At 32.1% G+C, this 18,749-nt stretch overlaps 2 protein-coding genes across 3 annotated transcripts; one reads left to right on the top strand and one right to left on the bottom strand.

Annotated features, from left to right (window-relative positions):
- The first annotated feature begins 385 nt into the window (after positions 1-385).
- Positions 386-6,362, top strand: LOC122599263 (methyl-CpG-binding domain-containing protein 2-like). Of its 2 annotated transcripts, none has more exons than XM_043771745.1 (8): positions 386-654; positions 1,769-1,821; positions 1,927-2,002; positions 3,212-3,803; positions 4,265-4,318; positions 4,395-4,546; positions 5,399-5,449; positions 5,888-6,362. In XM_043771745.1, the coding sequence occupies exons 4-8, from the start codon at positions 3,235-3,237 to the stop codon at positions 6,016-6,018; spliced, it is 957 nt and encodes a 318-aa protein (XP_043627680.1). In that variant the 5' UTR covers positions 386-654; positions 1,769-1,821; positions 1,927-2,002; positions 3,212-3,234; the 3' UTR covers positions 6,019-6,362. The 2 variants fall into 2 exon arrangements, with proteins under 2 accessions (XP_043627680.1, XP_043627679.1); XM_043771744.1 differs by having other exon boundaries at positions 1,923-2,002.
- Positions 6,363-7,602: 1,240 nt separating this feature from the next.
- Positions 7,603-10,553, bottom strand: LOC122599262 (arginine decarboxylase-like). Its single transcript, XM_043771743.1, has 4 exons — positions 10,495-10,553; positions 10,327-10,380; positions 9,202-9,756; positions 7,603-9,073 (listed from the first exon to the last, which is right to left on the bottom strand). Exons 1-4 carry the CDS (start codon positions 10,516-10,518, stop codon positions 8,066-8,068), a joined length of 1,641 nt encoding a protein of 546 aa, XP_043627678.1. The 5' UTR covers positions 10,519-10,553; the 3' UTR covers positions 7,603-8,065.
- Between the last annotated feature and the right edge of the window lie 8,196 nt (positions 10,554-18,749).

Genomic DNA, 18,749 nt, shown 5'->3' with positions numbered 1-18,749 from the left:
CAACCACTGCCACATTACGCGAGTAATTGTTCTTGAATATATATGTATAAATATATATAAATATATATAAATATAATAAATAGGTTTTAAGTAAAATAAAACAAGTATTAACGTAAAACAAATAAAATAATAAGTTTTTCTTTACTGAAAATTTTCGTGCATCATGAAAATCATCGTGCATCATGAAAATCATCGTGCATCAATTGCTTTTCGTGCATCAATTTTACCATAATCTAAGGTTAAGATCTTGTTTTATCATTGATCTTGTTTTAAAATACTTAACCTCGTAATAAATAGACATAATCACACTAAAATTGTAACATTATTACATTACCTAAAATAAGATTGACACTATTCTTAAAATCTACATTGTATTTTATCAAGTTGGTGTTTTTCTGATATATCCAATTGAAAGATTTCCTCAATACAATTCACAATTCCCAAAATTTCATATCTTTGTTTCTTCATTCAATTCAAAGATCATCATCAAATCAAATGTTATAATTATACATGTACATACATATATTTATATATGCCCTTAAAATCCACAATCTTTAACACCCATCACAAATAATAACATAAATTCCCTATCTTTCACAAATTTGATTCTTCATTATCAATATTTGTCCTCAGATCTCCTGTTTTAACTCTTAAGTAAGTAATCTTTTTATTTTATTTTTTCTAAATTAGTATAAGTTATTTTGATCTAATTTGCATTTATTTGTTGAAAATTTATGTAAAGCTATAAACTTTATCATTATTCCTTTTAGGGTTTAGTGATTTTTGTAATATTTTTATATATTTATTGGTGTTAGTAGTTTAAAAATCGATCTAGATGATAATAATTAAGTAGAGGATTTGGGTATTTTAACTATTTATTTATAAAAAAGTTTAAAATTGTAATCCAACCCATTATTAACTTGATGAATGTTATTTTTTGGCAGTCTGTTAAAGATGTATACTTTGATACAGAAAAATGTGAAAGTTGTTTGAATCTTTGAGGGACAGGGCATTGATCATTGGAGCAACCTTTGTGTGTGTGTGTGTGTGTGTGTGTGTTGGTTTTTTGGTTATCTGTGTGTTTAATTATGTTTCGAGGTAAGAATTGTTAATTCTGCAAGCGGGTTTTGTTGCTTTTGAAACAATGACAGTAATTCAACATGAATCTTTAAATATGATTGTTGACGGTTTGTGTGAATTTTGGTTTTCTTGTTTCTTAATTCAAGCACGTTTGGACGCTGTCTAATTAATACGGAAGTTTAAGGGTTTTTTTTGTTGTTGGTAGATTTCATTAGGGTTTTAGTCATTTTGCTGGTTGTTCTTGGGGTTTGATGCAAATCTAACGTGAATTTATGCATGTGAGCATTTTTTTCGGAACTTAGTTTACTGATTTTTGAAGGTTCACTTTCTCAGTTTTGTGACTTCATGTTCACGTTTGAAATTCGTGACGGAGAATGAGAGTATTTTCTGTGTTTCACAAGTGTAAAAGAAGATTTGGATATATAGATTTGTTTGTTTATTTAGCAAAATATTGTTAGCCGCATCATAGTGGACTCTGTAATTGACCTGTTTTTAAGCTTCTATCCTTTTTACTGATCAATACGATGGTCCATGAATTTATACTCAATATACTTTTTCGGGCTCACTTTTATGAATTTGTTTTGTCAATTATATTCTTTTAAATAAGAGATATTCAGATAGATACCTAAATATGTAAGCTTACGCATATGAGATGATTTTAACGCTCGGAATTTCTTTTTTTTTTCAGCAACTTTAAGTGGCTACGTGATGATTTTTACATGTTCGCAAGCAGATTGACAGGTAATTATGCATGCCTCTATACATTATAATTTGTAGTCACGTTTAGGGATTACTTAACGTTCGTTGGACACTAATCATTAATATTGTTAAACCATACATAGTTAGAAAGTAAGCATGGGGCTCAAGTAGTGACGTCAACTGGGAGAAGTTTAATGCTTTCAATTTAAGCAGCTTGAAAGAGGTAATCTTTATTTTCTTTTTTTGATTGTGAATATGCTGCCTTGTGCGTAGTGTTGGTTTCTTTTTAAAGCTCTAGTCGAGTTTTAATAATTCGTGCACGTGCATATTTTTGCCGCATTCTTTAATGATAATAACAATCTGCAAGAATGATTTGTTTTTAAGATGCTGAAATATTTGTGCATTTATTAGTCTTTGCTATGCTTGAGAGCGTCAAATACTTGTGTATCCTCTTTAGGGCTACAAACCGTTAGTTGCCGTATATTGGCTTTAAATGTCAAATATTTCTATCCTAGACCTAAAAGGATCTAAATTCTAAACTAGTGAAGAATCTTTCAGTGTCAGTCAGTTGGTCTACAAGAACAAGTTATGATATTCTATGTTATTCGATCTATCATGTGATATAGCCCAAGAAAACAATGTGTTTCATTACTTATTTTGGTTAAAATGCCAAAATTAGCCATCCTAATTTTCATTCAAGTATTTAACCCTCTTTATAACTTTCTCTTGTTATGACAAATACACATTGCCCTTACATTAATTTCAATGATTCATCTTTTAGTTTCCTTTATTCGTTATCTTTCATTGTTTTTGTTGAAATATGGGATACTAACGTCTAACGAAAGAGAATGTTACTGAAACAAGTAGCTTTCATCTTATATATGCTCTGAAGTCTTACATTTTTTTATGAATGCTGTAGCAAAGAGTGCACCTATTCTATCCAGTATGGATTGAATTGAATTAAATGTTGCATACAGTTTCACTTTGGATTTGTCATTGTTGACGCCTTGACTGACATGCAGTTTTATTCACTTTGAACAAATCTTTAGAACGATTGCTGTAAATTTCTATGGTAAACTACTGTCAGAAAGATGGTGAATCTATCATCAATTGTTAATTCTTGACATAAAAAGTTATCATCAAAGCTAGCATGAAATCATTATCTGATTCTGACGTCTGATATATGTTCAGTTGTGTTCTCAACCATTTTTTAAAGCTTTGCATAGTTCTTGTGTTGTAATATTTTACTCTATATTGCTTTTCTGTGCTACCTGTAAAGGGGAAGAGGTTGGTTATAGTGACATGAAGGGAGGAATTGCTGATTTAAAAATTATGTTTTATGAATGCTAATGGATTTAAACATTATGTTTCATGAATTTTAATCTCTATTACATTATATATTGATATGTGAAGTTTCGGTTATCTGAATCAGGGAAATTTCCGATTTGTAAAGCAATGCAGTCACGTTCGCCCAAAATTACCATTAAAATGGGTGGCAAAAGTGTTCATGAGGGATCTAGTGTTCCTTCCCATAGTGACACAATAGTTAAAACTGAAAAAGTTGTAGGCGTTACTTCATCTGGGCAAAGCTCAGAAGATGAAGAAAAAGACACCCCACTGTGTAATGATTCCCAAAAACAGATGGTTCTTTATGATCCATCTCAGAACGGTTCACAGCCACATAAATCATTACAGAATCGTGTGGCAAACAAACTAAAAGGTCCATCTAGAAAACCGCCTGAAGTAGGCGCTTTTACTGTTCAATGTGCAAATTGTTTGAAATGGAGATTAATTCCAGATCAAGAGAAATATGAGGTGATTCGGGAGCACATTACAAACCAGCCATTTTTATGTGAAACTACCCGTGAATGGAATCGTGATGTTTCATGTGATGACCCAACTGACATCGAGCAGGATGGATCCCGGATATGGGCTATTGATAAACCGGACATTGCAAAGCCACCTCCTGGGTGGAAGAGGCTTTTGAGGCTAAGAAATGAAGGAAGCTCTAAATTTGCTGACGTGTATGAATCTTTTTTCAGTTTCTTCAAAATAGTTTCCTGTTTGTATATCAACTTTTAGGGGAGGCACTTTTTGTGTGAGTTTGGGGGGGGGGGGGGGGGTCTTTTTTTTTTTTGTCAACCACTCTTTGTTCGAACTTAAATACCTTTTTATTAAATAGCCGTGTCAGTTATAACTGCAAAAGTTATTGTATTAGAATTTGTTTTGGAGTTTTATACATTAAAAATATTATTGGGGCAACTTTTGACCTGTTCAACGCTTTTACCCATCTTGTTCCATTTTTAGCTACCTTTTGTAAGTTACTATAGTCGAATATTTTCAATTTCTTCCGGAAATTTATGTTTCTTGCTGATAAATTTGATGGGTTTAATCTCTTAATAAATTAGTATCTTCAGAAAAGTTTTCATCTTTATGATGAATCTTTACTAATCTGAATTTATTTGCATATTTGTATGGGTTTCAGATATTATACGTCACCGACAGGGGCCAAACTTCGCTCACTACCAGATATAGATAGGTATGTTGGCCTAATCTTTTCAGTATTTCATAAATGTCAGAAGTTGAATTGGTTTCTAAGTAGTTTTTTTGTGCAGATATTTGCAGAAATACCCGGAACAAGCACAAGGGATTGGACTAGCGCGATTTTCATTTCAAGTCCCGAAACCTTTACAGGAAAACTATGTGAGAAAACGGCCAGCTCAGATGGCAGCACCAGTGACACCAGAATATCTTGAACCATCACCAGGTTATATTCAGTACTACTTTGAACCACTTTTAGATTTATTACTTTAGTTAGAGAAAATATTTGATTTAATTGTTGGATACATTCTATCTTCGAGAGCAAGAATTCTATTATGTGGAATTTGGCCAATGACCAAACTAGGATAATTCCTACATCTTGAAAGCTAGGCAAAGGAGAAATGGTCTCGCAAAAGCATCTGTTTTTTTTAATTTCTTATTTTTGTTTATTGTGCATTAGGTTGTCAGCCGGTAGTTCTGATGTTGTACTATACAGAGTATAGCTTAAGATAAGATGTAGGAAAAGGAGTTTGCTGGATTTGTTCTGTTTTTTTTTTTTTTTAATTATTATTTAAAGATAAGATTCAAGAGAGCAGAAACAATGTGTACAAGCTTAACTGTCTTATATTTTATTGCCATTTGTTTTTCCTTTTGAAACTGATTATTTAATTATTGCAACTTCCGATAATCAGTTTTGAATGTTTGGATAAACAGAATCCGTTTTTGATTTAAACTCATAAATAAGGTTTCTATGGAGAGACTTTCATTTCTATTTACAAACTAACTCTATGTTTTAAAAACGATTTCTTTGGTAATGTTTTAAGTTAATGTCTAAAAAAAGCGTTGTCTGATAATTACTATTTCAAACGACAAGAACAACTGATGTACGCCTGTTTCACAGTTGCTTAACTGATTTGTTATTATTGTTAATTTCATGCTGATCATACTGGGCACATTGTGATGATATTGTGTAACCTTGTATAAACGATTATGTGTGATTTATTCGTTTCTTTTCTTGGTACTGTAAATGATATTGTGGCCATCCATTCTACTAAAGGTGATGCATTATATTTTGCAGTTGAACCTATAGCGTGGGCAGGTCCAGATGAGAACTTAGATCTGCATATCGGTATGATTGGGTTCCCAGCTTCATAACTGTGGTTTTTTCTTAAGGGTGCAAGATGGATGAGTTCTTAATGGATCAAAATATGTTTGGGTTAAAATGGGTGTCTTTATATTTTTATCAAAGTTGGTCAGCTTGGGTTGGGCAAGCCCGTGTGAACACCTTTTCCACTTGTCATCTTGTATCCTAAAATATAGCATAAGTAATCTACATCTTTTAAAAGTTAGGAGTTTATTTGCATTCTGAAACATTTTAGGGGACTGCCTTTAACCCAGTCAACCCTTTCCAATGTTAGCTCATCTTTTACATTTTATCCATTTGACTCCTTGTGAAAAGGTAAAACCCAACCCAACCCATTACCCATAATTGGTTGAAATTCGCAGCTGTGTCCATATGTTTTAGCTTCGCCACATAACTTAAACGTGGTTTTACTTATGTTTGCAGTTCAACCCTTGTCATGGGCGGGTCCAGAGGAAAACAGAAATGGTATGCCGCCATATGTGAGGACAACAGAGCCTGGTTCTGTGAATCAGGCTGCAAAGAAGACAAAGAGCAGCAATATCGAATATTTTTAAGGGATTCGAGGATGATGGTGTCTTGCACTTTGGTCTGTTGTTGATATATCTTATTAAGAAATTTTCATGCAAACAGGGCCTTATCGGTGAGGTTTGGCATCTATAGCTGTAAAAATGTGTAAAACAATCGGGTCTGAAGGCCTGGTATTGATGTTAGGTGTAATCAGTGGTAATTTGGATTAGTTTGGGCTTTTGATCTGAAAGTAGGACTAAAGTGAACTGGCAAGCCGGGATAGCCGGTCCAGGTCTGGTCTTTCTTTTCAATTTTGAAGTTTTACTGTTATTATAAGTACTATTATTATTTTTAGTTTAATATGAAAAGTTGGGAACGACAATTAAGATCATATAGCTAACTAGCAATTGTATAATGCAAATACATGTATCCATATTGTACAGACACAAGATGTATACCATAATGAATGTGTCCTAATGACTAGTCTTGACTCTTGATGTCCATACCAGAGGTTACTGAACCCCTTTCGACAAACATCTAAGGGGCAGCTAATGAAATAGTCAAGGAGGCAACATTCATTTTGGTCAAAGACTCATCCGTATTCTCTTTAAAAGATGTGTAAATTGTATATGTACATGTAGTGTTTACATTATAGTTATATGTATAACTTCTTGGTTTCTCAAGGGGGAGGGAGTGGTCACTGAGTCATTCACCTTCACCATTACATTATAGTAAAAATGGTGAATTTTTAGTGGTTGTGGACGTGTGGTATCCTCTCTTACCCTCACCAATTGTTTAGCATCTAACGGTACAAAAAAAAGTCATATGATGTTAAACATTGAATGCAAACGAACGGTGAGGTAGGGCTCCTTAACCCGGGTTGTTTGGCTCTGATAAACCCGCAAAGGGGCGATGGCGGTGTAGGCCCTCATGTTGGCCCAAACACATTCAAGGGCAATCGTCTTACGTTTGCAATTCATGTGGCGAATGTGGTATAAATGACACACCAACACGAACTTAGGGTGATTTCGTTATGCTTACATGTTTTGGTAACTTTTTGTAATGTTTTCTCTACTCGAGTGATCTTTGACCCGTTATTCTAAACACACGTGCAATATAGTGTGTTCTCGACCTGTCAGCATATATATGTGCATGTCCTAAGATGCCATTTAGCTAAATATTGATCCAACTTGTCTTTGTCTTTCTGTCGGTTACACTTTCTTTGCTAGACATTCCCGTCTTAGTCTTAATGTGCATCTACAATTTCTTTGCTGAGATATTGCCTCTTGGTCTATCTATCCATTTACAAGTGCACATGCTGAAGTGTCTTATGTAGTAATAAAACCATTCAGCTTCTCCTAATTATTGTACAATTCTTTGAAGCGGCTACCAACACACTGTGGTCTAAGGATTGGCGAATGTAGTTAAATGAGTCTGAACTTGTCATATTTGGTTAATCAAATCCAAAATGATAGACACTTCACATATATGTGTTTACTAGAACAATAGCATGAACCAATCTGGGTAGAAATTGATTAGAGTCTTGGCTCTTCTGACTTCTGCAATCAGCCATTGTTTGGAAAGCGTCGGCTCAAATATGTGAACTTCCACTAATCCACTGTACCACGAAATGTTTAAAGAAATTGAATTATAGTGTAATTCAGAAATTTGTCATTACATAATATACATTCCATTTCCATATGAAATAATAATCGGTGTTCCATTCTATGTCAAGCAAGGGTCGACCGTATTCAATTCCATTCCAAATCCAACAACTTTCAATTCCTTTGACAACTCCATTTTACTAAGATAAATAAGTCACATGAAACCCTTTTCTAGTTTGATAGGCCCAAGTAGGATTTCGTGAGTAAAGCTTGCATCTTGCAAGAGCTTGTTTTAATGAGCTTTTGCCCGTCCATTTCCCCCGATCTACTTTTAGCTATGTCTTTTAACTTGACCCATTTGAGATGTGTTTTGACAAACCAAATCAACTCATATTGTAAGTGGCTTAAAATTGCCACTTCAACTAGCTTTTGCAGCATATCATCTGCTTATATCCCAACCTTTAACAATCCCATTAAAATTCAAGAAGGTTTAACTGCATACAGTTATCGATGAAAGACTAAGATCAGCAGCTCCACTAATAAAACCACCATTCTTTTTCACTTCCATCAGATAACTTAACGCTTCCTCTGTAACCACTTCCCCGGGTACAAGTAGCGGTATTCCTGGCGGGTATGGGCATACTAACTCCCCACAAATATTCCCGACACTCTCTTTAAAACCCACTTTCTTTTTACATGCAAAGAACGCCTCTCGTGGGCTCAATCTCATGCTAGTAGTGCTTTCCCTAAAAAGCTGTATATCATTTAATCTTTCCTCCTTTAATAGTATTGAGTTATGTGTTTGTGACAAATGCTTTAACCCCGACACAAGCCTTAGTACATCATCTCTACTTGTTCCTAAGTTTATAGCAAACGTTATGGAACGTGTCCCAGCCAGTTCTGAAACCACTCCATAGTATTCATATAAAATATCATCAGCTTCAAAACCAGACATACCAAGCTTCCACACCCCTACCGTAATTCTTAAAGGATCCATCCCGAAAGTACTAGTATCCAGGACTCTAATTCCGGGAATCTTTCCTATGAGAGCTTTTGTTTCCATGGCTATTTCAACTGCTTTGTTAAAAATTGTTCTTGGATGTTCACTTATTTGAGCCCTAGCAGCGTCTAAAGAAGCTAAAAGCAGATAACTAGGACTTGTGCTTTGAAGTGTTTGAAGGCATTGACATACTCTTTCTCTATCCACATTATTTCCAGACCTATGTAACATGGATGATTGTGTGAGAGAGCTTAATACCTTGTGGGTTGACTGTACGGAAAGGTCAGCGCCTTGACTAAGAGCTGAACGTGGGAAACTCTCGTGGAATCCCAAGTGTGCACCATGAGCCTCGTCCACAATGACGGGAATGTCGTGAGAATGACATAACAAGGAAATCTTTTCAAGATTGCTGCAGATACCATGATAAGTAGGGGAGGTGATAAAAACTGCTGATGCTTTTCGACCTTCAGCATGTAATTCATTGATTGCTTTCTCCACCTGCCATAACGAAACTACTGTGTTCATACATCTGCTAGGAGCCAAATAAACAAAGGAAATACTAAATAAAAACAAAATCTGTCTTCTTAATAAAGAGAATTGTCACTTCAAAAGATAATCTCACTTGCCTGTGAAGGAGTGACACCACAAGCAATGTCCCATTCAAAATCATATTCTGGTGTTATATACTTTGGAATTGCACCAGATAATACCATGGACGAAAAGGCTGATATATGAGAATTTCGAGGAAGAATTAGTGTATCTCCTGGTGAACAAGTAGCCATAATTGAAGCTTGGATCCCACACGTTGTACCCCCGACTAAGAACCATGTCTCTGTAGCTCCAAACAATTTAGCCGCTTGCTTTTGTGCATCCAAAATAGGACCCTCAGGTGCGAATAGGTTGTCGAGCTCTGGAAGCTCAGGCAAGTCATGAAGATAAGGTTCTATACCAATGAGTCTAGTCAATGATGATGGAGCTGCCCGACCCCTGTTATGTCCCGGAAAGTGAAATCTAGCAACAGTTTGCTCGGCTGAAGCCTTTAATGCACTAACCAATGGAGGGCATTTATGGTGGTCAGATACTTGACATCCAGAAATGGCTGTATTTTCCTTAATGAATTTCCCGTTGTCTAAGATCCCGATATTATTATGCTTCTTCACTGGCATTCCATGGTTTCTTTCCTACAAAGGGATGACCATAATTAGTTTTAAGTTTTTGCGCAAAACCATAAATAGGGACTAGCATTGTACCCGCGCGATGCAGCGGCGGTTTGGTCATGACGACGACGGCGGTCGTGGTGGTGACGAACTATTGTTGGTGGTGGGTGTAAGTAATTGATGTTAAGATATAGTGGAGATATTTTAAAAGATAAGGGCTTGATGATGTAAATTAATTAATCAAGGGTAAAGTGTTAATTTTGCATCTAACACTTTTACGAGGGAGAAAGTGATAATTATTACTCCCTATAAGATAGTATAGATTTATAATATGATCAATTATAAATCTGTCTTAAGAATAGTGTAACAAATCAAATTACAAAATAACTTAAACCAAAATATGTTTATCCAAACATTAAACAACTGGTTATTGCAACTAAACGTGGATAAGAATGAATAGATCAAACGGAAATGCAACTTCGAATACTCCTTCATCCTGCCTTTTATTAGAAAACTATATTATATATTATCATATAAAACGGGGTCAATTTAAGATAAATACTTTCCTTTCGAAATAAAAGAATAAAAATATACCTCAGAAATACAAGCTGTTGATGTGCTTCTACTAAAACTCATGAGGCTCTGGCTCTGAAAATCCCCACAAAACATATAAATAATTAAAATAATTATAAGTATGAACAGAAATAATAGTAATATATTATATATATATATATATAAAGAGGTGTATGGGATTATGTGTACCAAATTTAGAAATCCAGACGCCATTGTTGTTTTCTCATACAAGCACGGGTGAGAAAGGTTTATCTATTCACAATTTCAATTAAGAAATAGAGTAAATTACATTTTTAGTCCCTGTACTTAGTTTACACTTTTGGTCCAAATCATTAGCGGGCATTAAATGTAGGTTTGGGATATTTTAAAGTTATTATTAACCAGCGGCGGACTCAGGGAAAAAAGTGAGTCGTAGCACAATTATTTTTCAATTTGCCTTGTATCGACATAAAGTACGATAACAACGATAATGATTAAACTGTTACGATTTTTAACATTTTTTAAAATGATTTTTGACTATTTTTAATAGAATTTAAGAACTTTTGCCACTTTTAGTAGTTATTACTTATCATTTAGTTGAACACATACATTTTTAAAAGTTTTATTGATAGAAAAATATTTCAAAAGTTTAAAGTTGGGTTACATTGACAGGTATCCCATATTTATCTGACTCGTAGCATCAAAAAAATACATCATTTTTTGAAAATTTTGAACTGCATAATTTAACGGACTCGTAGCCCAACTTTATCGGTAAAGTTGGGGATCTTGACCTTAAAAAAAAAATAAAGATTAAGAATCAAAAACAACTACTTTATCGGTAAAGTTGAAAATAACTTTCGAGTATCTTCATCTTTAAATTTTAAGGTCATGAGATGTAGGGATGTTGAAAAAAACAAAACCCAAATAACCCGACCCAATCCGAATGGGTTTGGGTGAAACGGGTTGGGTTTATTTGGTTTGTGGGTCGTCATTTGGATTAACCCGAATAACCCAAATCTTAATCGGTATGAGTTACGGGTGAAAATTTTATAATTTGGGTCAACCCGAATAACCCAAAATAGATGCGTTTATATATATACATGTATATACACTAATATAACACATTAAATTTGTTTAAAGTATATATTATTTGAATACTAAAGTTTCATTTATAAACAAAATCAAAAACGTACAAAGTTAAATAATAATGGATGTTTACAAATACACTAATAAATAAATGATAAAAGTATGAATATAAAAATAGTTATATAATGTCAAAATTTGTTTTTTTAATATCAGTTGTTTCTATATTTTTATATAGTTTGTAATTTATTTGTTTTGTCTGTGACTTTTATTCTAATAATACAATCATCTTTTCATGCAAGAATTCAAAAAACGCATAATCAAAATATACAGACTTAGTCTATATAAGTATCACTATTATTCAAGTTTTTGAAATTCAAATTATATTGTTGCAATATTGTATAACTAATTCAACCACATTTAATTTGGGTTAACCAAAACTTGATCCAAAAAACCCGAATCCAAACAACCCAAACCCAAATAACCAAAATCTTATTCGGTTTGGGTTATGGGTTAACTTATAATTCTTTGAAACCCGAATAACCCGAATCAAATGACCTGAAACCCAATTAACCTGATCCATCAACACCCTTGATGCGAGCACATAATGTGTTCCAAACATTTAATAATTGTTAGTATTCTTGAAATTGGTAAGTGGGTTTAGGTCGGTAACAAAATTCGCCCATGATGACGATGGTTATGGTTGTATTGTTTGTTATCTTGTTTCAAAAATTAAAAATTGTTGGGTGCACGAAGATATATTGGGAGAAGATGTACATTGGTTGAAATATTAAAATGTTTGTTATTCATTTAATCATTTTTATGGTTTTGGTGTCGTGAATGAAAAGCTGTAATGTATAGTTGTGGGGTAAATTGATATTGCATTTATACTGTTTTTTGGGTAAAATTTATTTTGTAGAAGACGTTGTTTGGGAAAAGTCTTTGGTTTTCAAAATTTTTATTATAATAACTTATATTTTATATATTTGATAGTTTATAATATTTATAAAATATAATAATGGATTTTTAAAATCATGTGAACATTATTTTCTATATTCTAAACACCTGAACAGGTTATTATGCTAGCATATTATTACAACAGTGTTTGATTTGAACTTAATATCGTAACAACACTCGCATGATGTCTATTAATCCATCTAGCATTTTTAGACAAAAGCTTCGCTTAAACATGTATTCAATCATTGTGCTATGTTGTCGTTAGATTTTTAAAGTTACAAACAGTTGGGCTTGCATTCGAAAGCTTTTGGGCTGGACTATAGTATTGCCTAACTAAAAGTTGCCTGTCAGACTGTCAGTCCATTTAACCAGCCATTTAGCCGATGAATTTCACATTAGTACATTAAATTTGGGATGATCTATTGCCTTCAAATAGAAAAATAGTTCGATACTAAAATATTTATTTGGAGATCCAACACTACCAAATCCTTATACTACACCACCTATATCAAACATAGTTCTAAGTCATCACCAACCCTTAGCTGCTTATATTAATAGAAAACCTTGAAATTCACTTTTAAAATTTATTAAACTTAAGTTAATTTGGACATTTTAGAAACCAAATATTGTTAAACATCGTACTGATAAGATTCTAGTAACTTGAAACCAGCTACGCCAAGTCACTACAACTAATTTACCATCATGTTTTGCAACCGTATAACCATAAAAGATGTCCTTACAAAAGTTATTATATTACAGTTTTAATTACAGGATCACCAACGAATTGTTTTTTTTTATATGATTGTCTAATAAATATTTTTATTGATATATATTCGATACAACTTGTAAGATTTGTACATGGTTCACTAATCTTTGACTTGTTTACCGATAATAATCGGTTAAATGTTTTCCACTTTTATTAAAATTGATACATGAATTTTACATGGGAAAAAAAATATAAGGGTTTAATCCGGGATCACCAATGAACCTTTTTTTTTTGTACATGGTTGCCCAACGAACATGTAAAATTGGTACATATATAGTTCATTAATCCTTAACTTGTAACCAACTCACTTAGGTGGATTGGCCACCATGACACCATTGAGGGCCTGTTGTCATGAGGGACGCATGTTTGATTCTTGTCAAAGGCAAAAGTGAGATTTGCTGCTAACAACCGATGAAAAAGACTCAGCATGAAGGTTTCACAAGTACCAATAATACGGTACATAGAATCAACGGGTTTTGGGTATGGTACGTACATTAAGCCAAATATATCATTTGCGAGTAACATGAAAAAAAAACCCTAACTTATTCACTTTTTATACCTACTATGTAATTAGACAATATGTGTTAAAAATTAAAATTTAACTCGAAAACAACACACAAGACTTTACAATTTGTGGGATCATTTCTTTTCAATCATATCTTGTTAGAGCATGATGGCGTTTGTGGCACAAGTCAATCTCCACAATATAGAATAGGATGCCTTTCACAGAAGAAGGAATTAGTGATTTATCAAGGTCTCTTCAAAACCTAATTTTTATGTCATTCAATTTACTTTGTTGTTATTATTGCATTATGCCATTATTTAGTGTTTGATATCTAAAGTGGTAATAAGTCTTGTTAAATTGGGAGTCATGCATGGTACATATATTGGTAAGTAAAGTAACTAAACAGTTAATGTCGTTTTTTTACTGGTTTTGGGTCTTAAACTTCAACGGTATATGGGGAGATTTGAGAGATAAATAGCTTTTTCCTTATATAGTTGTTTGATGGGTCATTATTATAAATCACATATTGTTGGGTATTTAAATGCGTATATGTAAAGTTTGTAAAACTAATAGTATATAGGTTTTAGGTAAAATAAAACAAGTAATAAAGTAAAACAAATAAAAGAATAGGTTTCTTTTCACCGAAAATCATCGTGCATCAAGAAAATCATCGTGCATCAATTGATTTGTAAATCTTCGTGCATCAATTTAATCATGATCTAAGAATCAAGATCTTGTCTTATTTATTTTACTTTAATATTTGTTTTACAGTACCTAACCCTATAATATATAATACAGAAATCATGATTATACATCAAGGGTAGTTGGTTTTAGGCTTTCTATCTTATTTTCTTCCCACATATATCTCGAGTTTGTTTTAAACTCCTATATTAAACATAAATCATTACTTTATTAAACTTCTATATAAATTCTCTATTATATAATAGAGATTTTCTTTTTTTAAGGATTAGTGAAGAAGATAAATTGTATTCCGATTGCGACAAATTAAACTTACCTAAGATTCAACTAAAGGGCATTTGATGTAATAGTATCACGCATCTATTTAACGATTGTGAGTTCAAGTTTGGATTAAGATAATTTAAGATCTATTAAGTTGATGTATGTGTAACTCTTACGGTTTTAGAAATTTTTTGTAAGATCCAACAAATAAAAGAAAATTGGAGAGTAACAACTTGAAGATATGCCTCTCTACAATACACAATTTATCCTCATTTCCTAAATATCCTTTCTATATTATTACTACTGCAGCTCCATCGCTAACACCTCTAGCCGCCACTCACCTCCCAGTCCCACATGTCACCGCCTATCACTATCGTTATGTCGCATTTCACGAATTACATACTAGTAATCAAATAAACACCTGTGCTTTTCGAACTTTATTTGTCTCAATATAACTTTGGTAAATTACATGCAGAAGCGGTAGCAGGAAACAATCCCAGAGGAGGCAAAATTAAAAAATCTGTGAAATATAAATATAAAAAGGGTTAAAGTGTTAAAAACCTATAAGAAATTTTTTAAAATCAATAAAAAATTTGAAAATACATGACAAAAGCTATATTTTGAGGGGATATTTTTTCCTAAAACCATGTACATCAAGTATGTATAAAACAAACTTGTATAAAACAAACAAGTTGTGGTTCGGTTTTGGTTCGGAATGAAAAATCGAACCATAAAAACCGAACCGAACCAAAAATATATATTGTTACTTTATTTTATATTTATATCATTTTATTATTAATTTTTAATAAATATTTTAATATATATTTGCATTTTTAGGTGTATATAATAATATCATTTATATGCTTTAAGTGAAAATACACAACAAAATTAATTTGTTTTAATACTTGTATAATTAAACAAAGCGTAAAAGATATAAATAGCTATATATAATATTTGTTTGAAGTTTGTACAACTTACTTTTGTGGATTTGTTGTCATTGTTGTAGTGTTATTGTTAATAATATTGTTTTGAAAACTTGTTTAAATTAATTAAGGTGAATAGGGTATAAACTTATAAACTTTTCAAGCTCAATTTGACCCAAACCACAAGTGGTAAAAACTGACTAAAACCGAACCGAAGTAGACCCAAACTGGAAAAAAACGAAACCGAAAAAACTGAAATCCAATGGTTTTAGTTTTCAAAAACCGAATCATAACGGTTCGGTTTCGGTTTTAGTTAAAAACCGAAGCAAACACTGTTAGCTAATAGTTTTATATAAAGTTACAATGTATCAATAACAAACATTAAATATATTTTTTGATTTTAAGATTTTATTTAGCATACCCGGGTTAAACCCGGGTTGATTCGCTAGTAATCCAATACAATATTATTTGTTATTAATTATTTGTAAGAAAATCAATTATGAAAACTAAACTATCATGGAAGATGAATCATAATATTACTTGACATAAATCAAGAAACTCTACATATAATCTCTAATACTTGAAAGAAAATCAAGTATTAAAAACTTAAAGGGAGATATAATTTTTGAAACAATCACTATTTGATAACAAATCAAGAAAATATAAAAAAAAATTATGATATTAATTCATACAAAGATTTATAAGAAAATCAAATATGAAATCCAAATAAAAAAAAAAGATAGATAATTACATGTTATATGAGATTGATAGTCAAAAAGGGTAACAAATTTAATATGGTTAGATAAGTAGAATATTAACCTTAATTAATATATGTATTGTTGAAGCATTTTATATATAGTTGAAGGACTAAAAGAGTATTTGACTGAAAGTTGAGTCAAATATGATGTCATCATGTTTATCTAAGGGTAAATAAAAATAGAGGAAATTCAATACGAGTAAATCCTTTTCTAAAAATAGGACATTACAAACTTTTTGACATTTTCAAACTTATTATAATTCTCTAAAAGTGTTTAATTTAGATATTTTTTGAAACTCGATTTTACATGTCCTATATCCTTAACCTCTTATGTCAATCGTACGAGCTTTTATCCACTATACAACTACATTTTTAACTACATTAATACCCGGTCAGTGACCGGGTTACCCGAAAATAACATATTTGACCCGTCAAACCCACTTGAGTACTTGACCCAAAGCTAACTCGATACAGATTGACCCGATTGACAACCATAGTAATTTGGGCTGTCAATACTCGACTCATTTCGAAACCAGAACTGGAACCCTCACGAAGATAACTGAGTTAGGGTTGTGAAATTTCGAACCGCCAACCCACTAACCTTATTTTTCGGGCTAGGTTGCGGTTGACCTATGGGTTAATAGGCCGACCCTCTAACGTGAAAATATTTTTAAGTTTATATAATATTTTTTTAACAGGTCGATCCATCAACCCATTTGACCTGAAATCAACCCACCACCTTAAGTCACCAACCCGTCAACCCACCAGCCTATTTGACCCGACAACCCAAAACTCGACCTACTAACCCGCCAAACCAAATTTTTTTTTTCAAGTTGATGAGTTGGTTTGGGTTAACATGTTGTAGGCAAGAGTTGAAAATTCTGACCTAAAATTTTTAATGGGTTGGGTCAGGGTCACAGGTTTTTTACCCATCAACATGCCAACTCGAACTCATTGACAGCTTTACTAACAATAGCCGTTATTTACATATCTACATACCTTTTATAAACCACAAAAAAGTTGATTTGATATTTTTATTTGAAATTTAAAATAAGTGTGGCCTGTGAACTCGCCAACCCATGTATTAGTCTGGTCGACTGGGGTTGACCGGAGTCGGGTCCAGGTTGAAATGTCTGATCTTAAATTTCAACCCGCCCTAGTTTAATACCCGGTCGTTAAAATTTACATAATAATATTTACATATAACAGACATTGCAAAAAATATACGTCTTATCATATACCAAAAATGATGTTTAGTATGAAGTCGAACATACATTTAAGATAATCTTCAAACACTTGTACAGTTTCAAGTATAGTATATATAGAATGGGTTTAATATACATAAAGAGGGTTTATGACCTTTTATAGTTTAAAAATAATATTATTGAAAAAAAATTATAATTATAATTTGAAAAACATTTACCATAAACAGTTTTAATAAATATTAACTATTGTGTATGTATAGGGGTCATATACATTACTCCACTAAAATGTTGTAAATGTATGATTTATAAATTGTTTATAGACAATAGCCAGACTGTAAATAATTGACTCAACTTAAAACCCGACTTGAAACTATAAGAGATTTTCAACCCGTTAACCTACCAACATGATTTCTTGGATCTGTCCAGCTTGAGTTTTCAAGTTGTTAAGTCGACCCGCCAATAAAAATTTTAAGTTTGTTAATGATATTATTGATAGTTTTTTGTAAGTTCAATGAGTTGTTTAAGAGAAACATATTTTTTTTGGTAATGAACATCTAGTTATATAATATTTGAAAGTAGTCAAAATATTGTATTACTTGGTTATTCTATTCAATCCTTTTTATAAAACACTTCATGACTATAATAAGATAAAGTTTGTTAATGAATTAGGGCTAACTCTTCAACTCTCGATAGCCGATTTCACTAAAATGTGAAATGTCGCGAGGATGGAGTATAAACAAAAACAACTTTATAAACGTTTTATAAACACACGTACCATTATATTAAGCCCATTTCACTAAAGTGTAAAATGTCACGAGGATAAAGTTTAAACAAAAACAACTTAAAAAATATTTTAGAAATACACGTACTGTATTATTTGATTAAAGGCTTTTTAATTAATTTTATTATCTTAAAACAGAAAAGATTGTATCTAATATTAGTTCATTTAATGTTTATTTTAGTGGAGAAAATAAATAATCATTTTTGATAAATAAACACTATATATAAATTGATAAATTTTTTAGCTACAAACAAAATATAATTTGCTTTTTGATTTTTTTTTAATGTACAAATGTATTACAGAAATATAAGTTTATGAATGTATTTCTAACTCATTAAGAATTTGAATCTATTTTTTTAATAATTTTTCTTTAAATTCAGTTGTTACTAAATATAAAAATGACATTTAATAGTTTCTAATATAATCCAACCAATCAGAATACAAGAAAATAAAACTCTCAGCCAATCAGAAGCAAGAGAATTCATTCTTTTTTTCTCTATGATCTACCGGCAATATATATATATATAT

This window comes from Erigeron canadensis, chromosome 5 (genome assembly GCF_010389155.1).
Source record: "Erigeron canadensis isolate Cc75 chromosome 5, C_canadensis_v1, whole genome shotgun sequence".
NCBI lineage: Eukaryota > Viridiplantae > Streptophyta > Magnoliopsida > Asterales > Asteraceae > Erigeron > Erigeron canadensis.
The sequence above is the reverse complement of the archived record's forward strand: the minus strand, read 5'-3'. Positions and strand labels throughout refer to the sequence as shown.

Excerpts from the sequence above, each read along its gene's own strand:
- LOC122599262 (XM_043771743.1), bottom strand. The coding sequence starts at position 10,518 with ATGGCGTCTGGATTTCTAAATTTG. Across the intron at positions 10,381-10,494 it reads CGTCTGGATTTCTAAATTTG|AGCCAGAGCCTCATGAGTTT; the intron begins GTACACATAATC and ends GGGGATTTTCAG. Across the intron at positions 9,074-9,201 it reads GTGGTGTCACTCCTTCACAG|GTGGAGAAAGCAATCAATGA; the intron begins GCAAGTGAGATT and ends TCGTTATGGCAG.
- LOC122599263 (XM_043771745.1), top strand. The coding sequence starts at position 3,235 with ATGCAGTCACGTTCGCCCAAAATTACCATTAAAATGGGTGGCAAAAGT. Across the intron at positions 4,547-5,398 it reads ATATCTTGAACCATCACCAG|TTGAACCTATAGCGTGGGCA; the intron begins GTTATATTCAGT and ends TATATTTTGCAG. Across the intron at positions 5,450-5,887 it reads GAACTTAGATCTGCATATCG|TTCAACCCTTGTCATGGGCG; the intron begins GTATGATTGGGT and ends TTATGTTTGCAG.